Below are 12,542 nucleotides of genomic sequence, written 5' to 3'. Positions count from 1 at the left end.
TTGGTTGTTCCGACATTATAACTATTCTATTTGGGAGGACTAGTAGTGGGGATCTCTCACTTGGAATTTCATATTCAACCTTGACCATATGACAGAGTTTGAACATCTGAATTCTTGCCGGACTTCGGTCTGGAATTATTCTGTTGCGTGGTGATATGCTCTGTGTGTCTGAGTTATCATTTCCTCACTATGGAGACCCTTTCCGTCAGCAGCGGGGAAAGGGCAAGGAGAGAGCATGAGTGGGGACGGTGAGAGGGGTTGCGTTGGCAACAGGGTGGGGGCAGAGTTGCAGGAAAGGGGTTGTAAAAGGAGGAGGAGGAAGAAGAAGAAGAAGAAGAAGAAGAAGAGGGAGGGGGTAATATAGTCTTTTCCTATCACTTAACAATCCTTTTTAACGGAATGGGTACGGTTGATAGAATCTTGTTAATACAGGGGAGGGGAGAGTCATTACTCAATACCTAGGGGAGGGGTTTGTCATTAGAGCATAATTGAGGGGAGGGGGGAGTAATTTACTCAAAAAAAAAATATATGTTCATCATTAATTAGTGAAATAAAAGTGAGAGGAACTTAAAGGTTAGGATAATGGGATATTGTTATTGATACTCCCTCTTGAAGATGTCAAATAATTTGTAATCTTACTTCTTTGTCATTTTAGTATGATATAATTTTTTTTTTCAATTAAAGTAATAGTATCATTTTATATGTATATTCGAAAAATATGCATGACAATAACGCAATGATATGATAGTTTCAAATTATTTTTGTAAATTTTTTTATACCTTTATTTTAAAGAACTTTTGTAAAAAGACAAGGGGCAACTAAAAGAATGGAGATGAGGGTAATTTGGTCACTTTACTGTTTAATATTGGTGGGTTTTTTTCACAAGGGCATTTTGGTCATTAGATTCTCTGAAACTAACGTCTAACATCCCAGACTAACGGACTAGAGTAAAGTGTTACAATGTTTTGAAAGTAAGGGGCACATGTAAATTATAAAATTGTAAGGGTGCATTTGGACAAATGGGCATTTTGAGGGAGACAGTTTACTCTTTAATTTTGGTTGGTTTTTATCATAAGGGCATTTTGGTCATTGGATTCCTTGAAATTAATGTCTAACGCCTCAGACTAATGGACTGGACTAAAGTGTTACAATGTTTTGAAAGTAGGAGGCACATGTAAATTATAAAATAGTAAGGGTGCATTTGGACAAATGGGCACTTTGAAAGGGTGCATTTGACAAAAACCCAAAATCTTATAGGGTTTTGTGAACCCTAGAATGGGGACTAAACTTTCATCACACAAAAGAAATATAAAAATAACCTCATTGAGAGTGTAAATGATGTAGATATGGGCAAAGAAAAGAGATTAGAAAAATCTGTTAAAATAAACTTGGTTATACAGACAGATTTATCCTTTACATATAAAGGATTGCTGAACCTAGAAAGAAATAGATATTCGTTACACACGAATGAATTTTAATAAACCATTTCTATCTTCCTAATTTGTTAGACACATTTTCGATGACATGGTCAAATTATATATAAATGGCGGCATGCCTCACGCTTTGGTGGTGCATGAAGGAAGAGAGTCTTGTGGGAAAAAATTCTCAGTTGGTATGACCTTGGTGTAAACATAAAACCCTAAAGCAGCTATAGCTGGGCCAACCCAGAAGATCCAGTGCCTGTCCCACAGTAGCCCACCTCTAACAATTGCTGGTCCAATACACCGTGCAGGGTTCATTCCTGCACCAGCATACCCTTGAACTGTCGTCACCGTCGATGTCACATAAGTCATCAACCCCACCATGGTTCCGATGATTGAAAACATAAAGACTGGCTTAGGACCCAATATTCCACTACGATTGAATCCTATACCGCAGGCGGCGAAAATGACCACGAACGTCCCTAGGACCTCAAGACAAAGCGCTTGATCCGTTCCGATTCCTACAGTAATGGGCCCACTTGGGCCCTGTGTGACGACACTGAGGGTGCAACCTCCAAGCGCGAAGTTATCATCGATTTCCCTGCTGATGACGGCCTTGAATGCTAGGGCGCCGAGCACGGCACCAATGCTTTGGGCTACAATGTAAAGGAAAGCTCGAGACATTGAGATGAGGCCCAGAAGTCCAGCAGTGAAGGAGATTACAGGGTTGAGGTGACCACCAGAGACTGGGAAGACGGCGAGGAGCATAATTGAGAGGGTGACGGCCATGAGGAAGGACATTACGAGGATTGGTGATTCTTTTTCGGTCTCTAAGGTTCCAACGACGATCGTGTCCATTGCAAAAATCAAAGCGGTCATGCCCAGAAACTCTGCAAACGATGCTTGCCACGTCTGATAAATATATATGTGTGTATAAATTTAATCAGTTAAATTTGAATGAGAATAAGAATGATGCATTAATAATAATAGGGAAGATTCTCTGTGGGGTGTGGATGGTGGGAGATCGATTTTGGTGGTTAAATGTCATTGGAGAGGATCCGGACATAGTGTGTGGAAGCATCAACACGTGAGCGTGGATCATATCTGAAGTCTCACTCCCCTCAAGCGTAGCCCTCTTGCATGCACGAGGCCAATGGTAATGTACAAAAACATCAACATGGCAGACATTGGGTCTAGCGCAAGGATCAAGTCTGAGTTGGGTTCCTCTCCCCTACAAGTAACCGCCCCATCCCATCTCACACCATCCGTAGGATGTGGTACCCACACCTCATGAACGGTGTCAGATGGGTTGGGGTGTTTACCTGCAAGAGAGGGGATCCAAATTCTCAAGCTCCACCTCCCCCCACACAGAAACCATTTCCCCTTAATAATATGTCATTAGCAGTTTTTGTACCTACCTTTAAGGAAGTGAACTCTTTCAATCCCAACTTTTTACTCAAGATTTTCATGAAAATATAAAACCTTTCACTCAAGGTGGTAGCAGGTTTTTTCTTCTTCTCATCATATCCTCTCTTACAGTCTTCAAAGCTGCAAAGACAAGGCCTATTAACTTTGAAAAAAAGGAGAAAATGATCCTTCTCCACTGGGAATTGAAGCACAAAAAAGCCAAGCCAAACACAAAATACTAGAAACAAAGCTAGAAAAGTATGTACTTGCCTTGGTGTACAAAGGAGAGGTTGGACTCTGCTACAAACGTGTTGGGAAATCTGGAGACTCTCTTCATCTATCACAACCACCGCATTTGCTTCCTCCATCGATCTTTGAATGAATCCCTCCAGCTTTCTTTACTTCAGTGTGTGTTAGTTCCTTGGTGCTATTTGTTTTTTTTTCTCTCTTTAGCAAGGATGGCTACACATATATATATATATAGAACATATAAGTGCAGAGGATGGATTTGAACTCTTCTAATATTTAGTCTTCAAGTTTGGTGAAGGAAATTCTAGGGTAGTCTTCATTTGGGTGATGAGTTATATAATTTTCAACTTTCAAGAAATGCATATACAGACAAAAATTGAATCCATTTGTAATTGCCACATGAAAAATTGAGATCAAAGGCATTTTTCATAAACCATTAATATTACTACTTGTGAGGAAATTAGACCCTGAAAAAGATAGTTTTTTTTTTTTCAAACGTTGAAGGATGCATGAGAAGAGCATATTGGGAAGGTTAGTCCTCCTCTTTTCATTGTTAATCCTACTTTTATGACTAGTAGAAAAACATATTTTTTCTTCTCTAAATATATTCAAGTGGTAGAGGCATTTTTCTAACTTCTTATGACACAATCCCATGGTTTTATGACTTATGAGGCATCCACCTTTGTAGACCCCATAGAAATAAAGTGAGGAAATATATTTATATATTTTTTTTATGAACACAGAGAAAATTATATATTAAGGAGATGGCAAATTCGTACAGTGTTCAAAGTGTTCAAAGACACAAGGTACATTAGTCCGGATAGTATATTTTACTAATGATATTAACCAGGTTAATAAGGTAGAGTTTGTCAAATGCTTGAAAGAGACAACTTTGGCTCGATCCAAAATCTGCAAGAAATATTTTAAGACTTCAATAAGTGAGGAAATATATTTCATTACTAAAAAATAAGGGAAAGAGAACGCCACCAGCTGGTCGTGCAACGCACGTCATCTGGTGCCCTGATGTAGGAGCATGCGAAATGACTGCCGCACCTCTTGGAACCCTGAAAATGAACAGGAGTGTGGCAGTCATTTTGCATAACCCTGTGTCAAGGCACAAAGTCAGCGTGTTTAGCTCGACCAGTTGGTGTTCTTTCCCCCAAAAAATAATAATCAGATAGCAATAAAGAGATTCTATTAATTACAAGGTGTTGGGGGTATGATGTCTTATATTTTGTTGCTTGGATTACTGGTTGATTCCGAAGGACCACAGGCCTCGAGGCCAGGAGGAATCAGTCCACCGTTTACGCTAATATATTGTATTGGCAAAGACTTGACGAACTAGCAGATCCATGTAGGGGTTCGGGGGCGGCAACCCCTGGGAAATTTTTTTTAAAGACTATATGGGTATCTCAGTAAAATTTCTGTATAGGGTTTCGCTACCAATTTGTAGTGATGATTTTTTCTCTATAGTGCAATATGAGAGAAGTGTGCAAGGATGAACAGTTGTAACCCGATTTTCCATTGATAGTGAAACAGATCTTATCTCATTGTGGACGTATGTAGACAATCTTACAGAATCCTGTAATTCTTGTGTGCACTTTGTGATTGTTTGTTTGCAATTTCCACTTTTTTTTTTCCTACATCGTTATAGGTTTCATTTTTTTTATACAAAGGTTTGTGTTGCTCTCCTTTCTTTCTTTAATATTGATGCCCTTTCAAAAAGAAAAAAAAATGAACTTTGGCATCATTTGTTTCCATCTAATATATATACCTTAGTATTTAAATAATAAAAAAGAGGTCATAAAATCTGAATTTTCTATATCTTGTTTCTCCCAAATACTTGAAAAATAGGGGCTTGGGGACTCCCTTAATTCCAGATTTGAGTCGCCCAACTTCGCACCAGAACTCGGAGTAGAATTTTTTAAATGAATTTTTTTCAAAAACTTCGTATAAATATGTGTTTAAGACCAAATGAATAGTGTAAAATGTTAGAGTACATTTCAGTATTTAATTCACCACATATTTTACAAATTACCAATCATATATAGTTTCAAAACCAGGTTTTCTGACTTCACTCGGCCTCATCAAACCCAGTCAAGACAGGTCATATGTTTTTTTTTTATGCAATAAATATGTATAAAATTGAAAAAAAATCAGAAAAGTATAAGGGAAACAAGAAAAAAAAAAATTCAAGGAATCACATATGAATTCATTTTCAGTTTACACCATTGAACAAGAGCAGGAAGATGAATTGTTGAGGGTTTCTTACTGTTCTGGAATACAAATTTACTATTTTATTTTAATTGTCTAAACTTGCCAAGTCAACCATGACTATAGTAAAAATACCAAGTTTTATTTGACTCGAAGGATTTAAGACCAATACTCGTCATATTTACCTTGATCTAATCTACACGATTCTTGATCAGGTTTTCCAAAATTTTGACTCAACTCGGGTGACTCAGTCCAATCCAAACTCAATTTTCCAATTATGTAATAGGAATTGAAGATTTTTCTGGTAGATAAAAATTTCTTGTACAAATTTTGTCAATTAAACTATTTTATTACGTACATGATAAACGGTCACTCTTACCAAAAAAAAAAACATGATAAACGGTCCCATTGAATGATAACATGAATCCTTCACTAAATAATAATCTAAGAGTGTTATGTGGATGAAAATGGTCCTAAAAGGATTGGGATTCACAGCTGACTTCATCCAAGATGCTGTTTTGCACCTTACCACATAAAAAGAAAAAAAAACCGTGTTGTTTTGCTTTGCCTAGTTAATTACATAATTTATGAAGCGAATCAAACAAAATTAAAATCAAAGTCAACTCAAATGAAGAACAAGAAGAGTTTTGAGCTAAACTAGCTCATTTTTTATAGTGGATATAGGTACCTAGTTCATTTGTAATAATTTCTTAAACAAGTAACATTTTAATCATTGGGTAATGCATCAATCACTACAAGAAAAAATAGTTTCTGTAGGGTTACGATTGTGATTTATTATTCGTTGGAAATTGGATAAAAATCCTCTGCAGTGCAAGATCTGACGATGCAGTCTTAAAAGAGCGTCACGTGGATTAAAGGGATCGTGTGGTTGTGATTATTTTGCCCAATTTCAAATGAATAACCTATTTCATGTTTCGGGGTCAAGCTCTACTACGCCAACGAGTGAAGAGTACCCGTGGAAATAGCATTTCAAAAATCCCTCTTTCCTCTTCCCTCCCTCGAGAGTACCTTCAACCCTCTCTCAGACCTTCTGCAATAATGGTTCTCTCAGCCATTAGAAACTACAAAGAAAGTACACAGAACACTAAAAAAAGAACTCTGAAAACCTCCATAGGAGCTCTACTACTAAAACAAGCTTAGACTTGAATGAAAATAAATACTATTCAGTTTTTACCCGGTTATGGTGAAAATCTCCCAATAATTCATGTTTTTCCCCCAAATAGCTAACCAGACATTTTCGAAATTGGAACCAACCAAATTCGCTGCCGGTCAACTCTTCCAAAAAATAATTGATAAAAGATACTACTTGTTGATTCATGTGTGTCAATATTGTTTACACCCTAATTTCACTCGGCCTTAACTTTGGGTGAAAAGAAGTGCACCCGGGATGCGAATACAAAATTGGCCGGTTCAAGATAGATCGGTCTAAACTATAATCGATCATGACAAACAATTGGTCATGGGAAGTGTGGTTTATATGGTCGGTCAAGTGATTAACGTCTTTAGACATTTATGATCGGTCAAGGAATTACAACTAACTCCGATATTTCAAGGAGGTTGCTACGACCGGTTAAGAAGTTATAAGACTGACAGAACTGATTAGAAGCATACTCGAAGAGTGAAAATAGAAGAATAAACCTGAAGTGCTAGACCTTTTGGTCAATCAACAAATTTACACTTTTATCTTTTTCTTTGTTTTCTCACAACGGTGTAGTTCTAAGGTGTTTGCTTTAGGAACATCCTACATTGTACTGCAAGCTGCTATAATCGAGCGATCCAAAACAAACTTTTCTCTCTTACTTGGTCACTTCTCTTAGGTGCTAAAGGGACTTTTCTCCTCTTAGGTGCCCAATGGAATGTCACCTCTTTGTAAAGAATGCCCAATGGAATGTCACCTAGTAAAGTCCCCAAACTTTCGTCTTAGAAATTGGATCAGAAAATGGAATATGCACAATGATGGTTGAACCAACCCAGTTTCGGAGCTCCTACAAGGGAAGGGAAGAGATGGAAAATTATCATCGCCACCTCCTGAGATACACCATTATTTTAATACAACCTTACTAAGTATCAAAATATCAAACTAAACCCAAAATCTAATGGAGATAACTGTGTGAAATGCAAATGACTAAAGTACCCTCTACACTAAAACTTTTGTAATTTCACCTCCCTTCCTCTCTCTGTCTCTCTTCCCCCTTTTTCTCCATCTCCGGCTACCATGGCGTCCCTCTCACCTCCAACAACAGAAACAAGAAGAATAGACAGTGGTTGTGCAAATAAAATCAAAGAAAATAGGATGCAATAGGTTGTAGGACATGACCCTAAGATATTTGTACTATAAAGACATTTTGGGATCTTTGATGAGCCTACAAACTGAAGCATGTTATTGTGAGCAGAGAACATATTGAATCGTTTCACATGAGCAATCTTAGATGCTATTCCATCAAACTTGAGGCAGAGAGGTTGAAAATAGAATCACTATACGCATACAGGTAGATGTGACAAATATGCAATTGAGGAGACGAAGAAGAGTTGGAAGGGTATAATTGTCTTTAATTATAATTTTACCTGTTGACATCACCACTTAACAGCTTAATGACTAAATCCCGTTAAATTATGGATTAAAGTTGATATTTGCATACTTAATGAAGTTGCATTAAAATAATGGTGTATCTCAAGGGGGTGATAATGATAATTTCCCAAGAAAAAAACAAAAATAAAAGGAAACTTTTACAATGATTGTATAACCTGCTTAAAGCTCTCGTAATCTTTATTTTTCTTTTTAAATCCAAGAAATTTGATTACAAAATAAAGTAAGATTTAACATTAGATTTAGGATGATTCGGAGTAAGTTACAAAAACATGTTAAATAATAATTATTTTTTATTATTTATGATTTAATTTTACTTCTCCTTTATTTATTTACCTTAGCTCCATATTTGGAGCATCCAGTGATTGAAACCCTTCAAGTTTTTATTTTTTATTTTTTATTTTTCTTTCTCAAAACCAGATTGGAGGGGATTCACTTGAGAATCTTCCATCTTTTTCCATCTTTTTTGGGTCAATGATGGCGATTGGCGACAATAGGCCCAGCTTAATTTGAAAGAAAATTTAATAGAAACAAAGTGTAAGTGATGTAGATGGATAAAGTAAAGGCAAAGAAAAGAGACTACAAAATCTGTTATAATAAACTTGGTTATACAAATAGATTTATCCTTTTTATATAAAGGATTGGTGAATCTAGAAATAAATAGAAAACTATTACAAATTGATGAATTTTAATAAACCATTTCCATCATCCTAATGTGCTACACAATTTTTTTTTGGTCTATCCTATTCAAGGGCCATAGGCCAACTACAATCTAAGAGAAAAATTAAGACAAACCCGCAATCTACAACTAAAAGGGTAGGGAGAGGGAGAGAAAGATGCCTTTTTCGATGACATTGTTAAATTATATTAATATATAAATGGCGGCATGCTTCAGGCTTTGGTGGTGGTGGTGGTGGTGCATGGGTAGAATTTCTCACTTGGTATGATCTTCGTATAAACATAAAACGCAAAAGCAGCTATAGCTGGGCCCACCCAAAAGATCCAGTGTCTGTCCCACAGTAGTCCTCCTCTAACAATTGCTGGTCCAAGACACCGTGCAGGATTCATTCCTGCACCTATATACCCTTTAACTCTCAGCACCGTCGATGTCACATAAGTCATCAACCCCACCATGATTCCGATAATTGAAAATATAAAGACTGGCTTAGGACCCAATATTCCGCTACGATTGAATCCGATACCGCCGGCGGCGAAAATGACTACGAACGTCGATAGGATCTCAAGAAAAAGCGCTTGATCCGTTCCAATTCCTACAATAGTGGGCCCATTTGGGCTCTGTGTGACGACACTGAGGGTGCAGCCTCCAAGCGCGTAGTTATTATCGATTTCGCTGCTGATCACGGCCTTGAGTGCTAGGGCGCCGAGCACGGCACCTATGCTTTGGGCTATAATGTAAAGGAAAACTCGAGACATAGAGACGAGGCCCACAAGTCCAGCAGCTAAGGAGATTGCAGGGTTGAGGTGACCACCAGAGACTGGGAAGACAGCGAGAAGCATAATTGTGAGGGTGACGGTAGAAAGGAAGGATATTACAAGGGCTGGTGATTCTTTGTCGGTCTCTAAGGTTCCGATGTGGATTGTGTCCATTGCAAAAACCAAAGCGGTCACGCCCAGAAGCTCTGCAAACGATGCTCGCCACATCTGATATAAGAATTAGTAATAGGGAGAGCATCGCCCTCCTGCACGCATGAAATCAATTTGACTGTGTAGTAGCATCAACAGGTGAGTACGGACTGCGGATCATGTCCTTGTACAAGTACCGTCCAAGGCTCTTTAGGGTCACTCACATGAAATCCACTATGAAACCTACAGGAGCAGTACTTGTACAAGGGCATGGTCCGGTCTCCGAGTTGGATTCTTCATTTCTTCGCCCATGCAAGTAACCATTCCATCCTATCCCACACCATCCATGGGATGTAGTCCCCACACCTCAAGAACGATGTGAGATGGGTTGGTGTGGTTGCCTGTAGGGGGATCTAGATCATCTCCAACTGCTTGGACGTCCAACTCCTTACCAACCATCCATTGAACGACAGGGAGAACTTGGACATACATCCCTAACACTGGGATGTGTATCCAAATTCTCTACGCCGTTGGATGGGTGATTGGAGAAGTTGGATATGATCTTTTTTCCAGTAGGGGAGGGGATTTGAATTCTCACTCCCTTCGAGCGTGGCCCTCCTGCACGCATGAGGCCAATGGAAAATAATCCTCTCCAATTCCCTAAAAGTGTGAAACGCGATAGTGCCAAGTGGAGATGTCAACACCTGGCAATTCAGAAAACCAAAGGTGCCGAGCTTGAGAAGAAAAAAAAAAAACAGATGTTAATGAACTCCGACCATTGGATGTCCAAGCTGCCAGGTATCGACATCTCCACCTAGCACTGCTGTATTGCACACTTTTAGGAATTGAAGAAAATTAAAATCCCGAGGCCAATAGAAACGTGCAAAAATATCAACAAGGCAAGCATTTTTTGTTTTTCATGGGGTAGGACAGTAATTTCTCACTCCTTTGTGTCTAAACGCAAGGATCAACTTCGAGTTGGGTTCCTCTCCCCTGCATGTAACTTCCCCATCCCATCTCACACCATCCGTAGGATGTGGTACCCACACCTCATGAACGGTGTGAAATGGGTTGGGGTTTTTACCTGCACGGGAGGGGATCCGAATTCTCACGCTCCCCATCCCCCAAACAAAAACCATTTCCACTTAATAATATGTCACAAAAATCACTTCTTCTTCTTCTTCTTTTACTTAACAATTTTTGCACCTACCTGTAAGTTAGTGAACTCTTCCAATCCCAACTTTTTACTCAAGATTTTCTTGAAAAAATAAAACCTTTCACTCCGGGTGGTAGCAATTTTTTTCTTCTTCTCATCATCTCTACTCTTACAGTCTTCAAAGCTGCAAAGACAAGGCCTATTAACATTGAAAAAAAAGAAAAAAGAAATGATACTTCCCTACTGGGAATTGAAGCACAACAAAGCCAAGCCAAACACAAAATACGGGAAACAAAGCTAGAGAAGTATCTACTTGCCATGGTAAACAAAGAAGAGATTCGACTCTGCTACAAACGTGTTGGGAAATCTGAAGACTCTCTTCGTCTATCACAACCACCGCATTTGCTTCCTCCATCGATCTTTGAATGAGTCCCTCCAGCTTTCTTTACTACACTGTGTGTTAGAACTCGATCATCTAATATTTAGTTTTCAAGTTTGGTCAAGGAAATTCAAGGGTAGTCTTCGTTTGGGTGATAATTTATATAAAATTTCCACCTTCAAGAAATGCATATTTCTTCATGAGGTCATACTTACGTTATGGATTCCTTGAAACTTAATTTATAGTTTTCCAAGCTTGTTCTGGGCAAATAATTGTCTGGTGATAGTATAGCATCTTACGGGGGTATGATGTCTTGTATTCCGTCGTTTGGATTTGTGGGTTGAATCCAAAGGATCATAGGAATCGATCCACCTTTCACCTTAGTATATTTTACTGGTGCGAGGCTTGACGAACTAGTAGGTCCATGTAGAATTATAGGGGTTCGAAGGTGACAACCCCTGAGAAATTGTTTTTTAAATATATGGGTATTTTGGTAAAATTTTGTATAGGGTTTCACTATAAATTTGTAGTGAGGATTCTTTCTCTATAATGCAATCTGAGAGAGGTGTGAGGATGAGGGCTGTAATAATATTTTCAATTGATAGTGAAATAGATCTTATCTCAGTGTAGACATAGGCAATATCTTGCTAAACCATGTAAATCCTTGTGTGAATTATATATGTTTGCAATTCCATTATTTCCTGCATCTTTATAGGTTTCAATTTTCTATGCAAGGGTTTGTTTAGTTTTGCCTCCTTTCTTTCATATCGATGCCCTTCCCAAAGAGAAAATAAAAATTGAACGTAGGCTTCAATTGTTTCCATGTATAATACTTTAGAATTCAAAAAATATGTCATAATATCTGAATTTTCTATTTCTTGTTTCTCCCAAATACATAAAAAATAATAGGGGCACAGGGACTCACTTATTTCTTAAATGAACATTGTAAAATGTTAGAGTACATTTCACAACATATTTTACAAATTGCAAACAGGAACTGGAGATTTTTCTAGTAGATAAAAGTTAGTCCACGTACAGATTTTGTGAAAGAAATATTTTTTCTCCCTCTAAGAAACAAGTGGAACCGAAGAAAAAAAATAATTAGAACCAAACTAGTTAAGTACATGGTGTTGCGTCAAGAAATTGTTCAGCGGTTCTTCGAGTGCCGTAACTTGCAAAAGACCCTGGGTGACAAAGGAGAACCGATGTGGTTCCGGCCTAGGGCTCTCCGATGCCTAAGTTAAATCTCTCTGAGCAAACAGATGAGTGAATAGAATTCAAGATATTCAAGATGTGTTCAGATCTCCCTTGATGGGGTAGAACACCTTTCCTTTTATAGTGGAGTGTGGCAGTGTGGAGAGTCCCGGTTGATGTAGAGTGGCATTCGTAGTTGATGGAGTCCCTGAGTAGTAGGGTTCTTCTTTGGCTGGTTGTCTTCCTCTGAGAGGTAGTGTCCCAGTAGGGTTGATGTCCTTAGTGGATAGGCCCTTCTACGTGGTAGATAAGGTCCCTGGTGTTTGAGTC

General features: G+C 38.3%; 2 protein-coding genes across 2 annotated transcripts; both read right to left on the bottom strand.

Moving 5' to 3' along the window:
- Positions 1–1,556: 1,556 nt before the first annotated feature.
- Positions 1,557–3,196, bottom strand: LOC122658969 (aquaporin-like). Its single transcript, XM_043854138.1, has 3 exons — positions 3,099–3,196; positions 2,840–2,969; positions 1,557–2,333 (listed from the first exon to the last, which is right to left on the bottom strand). Exons 1-3 carry the CDS (start codon positions 3,194–3,196, stop codon positions 1,557–1,559), a joined length of 1,005 nt encoding a protein of 334 aa, XP_043710073.1.
- Positions 3,197–8,790: 5,594 nt separating this feature from the next.
- On the bottom strand, positions 8,791–9,561 carry LOC122658968 (aquaporin-like). Its single transcript, XM_043854137.1, has one exon. The coding sequence runs from the start codon at positions 9,559–9,561 to the stop codon at positions 8,791–8,793; it is 771 nt and encodes a 256-aa protein (XP_043710072.1).
- Positions 9,562–12,542: the final 2,981 nt, after the last annotated feature.

The sequence above is a fragment of the Telopea speciosissima genome, chromosome 4, assembly GCF_018873765.1.
Source record: "Telopea speciosissima isolate NSW1024214 ecotype Mountain lineage chromosome 4, Tspe_v1, whole genome shotgun sequence".
Classification (NCBI taxonomy): domain Eukaryota; kingdom Viridiplantae; phylum Streptophyta; class Magnoliopsida; order Proteales; family Proteaceae; genus Telopea; species Telopea speciosissima.
The sequence above is the reverse complement of the archived record's forward strand: the minus strand, read 5'-3'. Positions and strand labels throughout refer to the sequence as shown.

Coding starts and splice junctions, on each gene's coding strand:
- LOC122658969 (XM_043854138.1), bottom strand. CDS start 3,196: ATGGAGGAAGCAAATGCGGTGGTTGTGATAGATGAAGAGAGTCTCCAG. Junction 2,970..3,098: donor CCTCTCCTTTGTACACCAAG/GCAAGTACATAC, acceptor TTGTCTTTGCAG/CTTTGAAGACTGTAAGAGAG. Junction 2,334..2,839: donor AAGAGTTCACTTCCTTAAAG/GTAGGTACAAAA, acceptor TATATTTATCAG/ACGTGGCAAGCATCGTTTGC.
- LOC122658968 (XM_043854137.1), bottom strand. CDS start 9,561: ATGTGGCGAGCATCGTTTGCAGAGCTTCTGGGCGTGACCGCTTTGGTT.